At 37.0% G+C, this 1,853-nt stretch overlaps 1 protein-coding gene across 2 annotated transcripts in view; it reads left to right on the top strand.

Moving 5' to 3' along the window:
* The window catches only part of RASSF9 (Ras association (RalGDS/AF-6) domain family (N-terminal) member 9), a 31,090-nt gene extending 29,539 nt beyond the window's left edge, over positions 1-1,551 (top strand). Inside the window, exon 2 of one of the 2 annotated variants that reach the window (XM_011971387.1) lies at positions 139-1,551. In XM_011971387.1, the coding sequence (XP_011826777.1) occupies positions 139-1,399 (1,261 nt within the window). In that variant the 3' untranslated portion in view covers positions 1,400-1,551. The remainder of the gene's footprint in view (positions 1-138) is intronic. The other variant, XM_011971388.1, reaches the window with a different exon arrangement.
* Positions 1,552-1,853: the final 302 nt, after the last annotated feature.

The following is a 1,853-nucleotide window of genomic DNA, read 5'->3' as shown; positions in this document are numbered from 1 at the left end:
CTTCTGACTCTTATTCTCAACTTTAAAATGCCTCTTTCATTAAGGGTAAAAATCTAGAAAGCGTATTAATGTTAAACCATCTTTTTGAGTTTACACAGGCGATGACAGAAATATAATGTGCTTTTGTTTTTCTTTCAGATCTCCAACTAAAGACATGGATTCAGAAGAGAAGGAAATTGTGGTTTGGGTTTGCCAAGAAGAGAAGATTGTGTGTGGGCTGACTAAACGCACCACCTCTGCTGATGTCATCCAGGCTTTGCTTGAGGAACATGAGGCTACATTTGGAGAGAAACGATTTCTTCTGGGGAAGCCCAGTGATTACTGCATCATAGAGAAGTGGAGAGGCTCAGAACGGGTTCTTCCTCCATTAACTAGAATCCTGAAGCTTTGGAAAGCATGGGGAGATGAGCAGCCCAATATGCAATTTGTTTTGGTTAAAGCAGATGCTTTTTTACCAGTTCCTTTGTGGCGGACAGCTGAAGCCAAATTAGTGCAAAACACAGAAAAAATGTGGGAGCTCAGCCCAGCAAACTACATGAAGACATTACCACCAGATAAACAAAAAAGAATAGTCAGAAAAACTTTCCGGAAACTGGCTAAAATTAAGCAGGACACAGTTTCTCATGAGCGAGATAATATGGAGACATTAGTTCATCTCATCATTTCCCAGGACCATACTATTCATCAGCAAGTCAAGAGAATGAAAGAGCTGGATCTGGAAATTGAAAAGTGTGAAGCTAAGTTCCATCTTGATCGGGTAGAAAATGATGGAGAAAACTACGTTCAGGATGCATATTTAATGTCCAGTTTCAGTGAAGTTGAGCAAAATCTAGACTTGCAGTATGAGGAAAACCAGACTCTGGAGGACCTGAGCGAAAGTGATGGAATTGAAAAGCTGGAAGAACGACTGAAATATTACCGAATACTCATTGATAAGCTGTCTGCTGAAATAGAAAAAGAGGTAAAAAGTGTTTGCATTGATATGAATGAAGATGCGGAAGGGGCAGTTGCAAGTGAACTGGAAAATTCTAATTTAGAGAGTGTTAAGTGTGATTTGGAGAAAAGCATGAAAGCTGGTTTGAAAATTCACTCTCATTTGAGTGGCATCCAGAAAGAGATTAAATACAGTGACTCATTGCTTCAGATGAAAGAAAAAGAATATGAACTCCTGGCCAAGGAATTCAATTCACTTCATATTAGCAACAAAGATGGGTGCCAGTTAAAGGAAAACAGAGTGAAGGAATCTGAGATTTCCAGTAGCAATGGGGAGATTCCTCCCTTTACTCAAAGAGTATTTAGCAATTACACAAATGACACAGACTCGGACACTGGTATCAGTTCTAACCACAGTCAGGACTCCGAAACAACCGTGGGAGATGTGGTGCTGTTGTCAACATAGTTCCAATGCCTTCTTTCTGACCTGCTTTCATGTTTTAATGTTTGTTTAATTTAATTGGAAACCTTATTTTAAATATAACACTCTGAAAAAAATGTAAATCATATTATAGTATTCAATAGTTAATAAAAACTAAAGAAATGTGTTGTTTTTGATGTGAAATTTCCAAGGGGACTTAAAATATTACAATTTCAAGCGATGAACTATTTATTACAAATGCAGCACAGATAGCTTGTAGGTGGAGAACACAGAAATAATTTGATGAGAATCATATGATAATCTTCTTTAGCGTCTATGGAAAATGATTTACGTAAACTTTAAAAGCAATCCTCCATATTACACAGCCCAAATATTCAAACATGAAGAAGTAGAATTAAAATGTGCATTGATATATATTTTTCCAAAACTGTATCATTGGAGTTTTTATATCTGTAAAGTATATGGAAGCTGCTGTGTT

The sequence above is a fragment of the Mandrillus leucophaeus genome, unplaced genomic scaffold (genome assembly GCF_000951045.1).
Source record: "Mandrillus leucophaeus isolate KB7577 unplaced genomic scaffold, Mleu.le_1.0 Scaffold1219, whole genome shotgun sequence".
NCBI classification, from domain to species: Eukaryota; Metazoa; Chordata; class Mammalia; order Primates; family Cercopithecidae; genus Mandrillus; species Mandrillus leucophaeus.
This window is presented reverse-complemented; position numbering and strand designations above follow the sequence as displayed.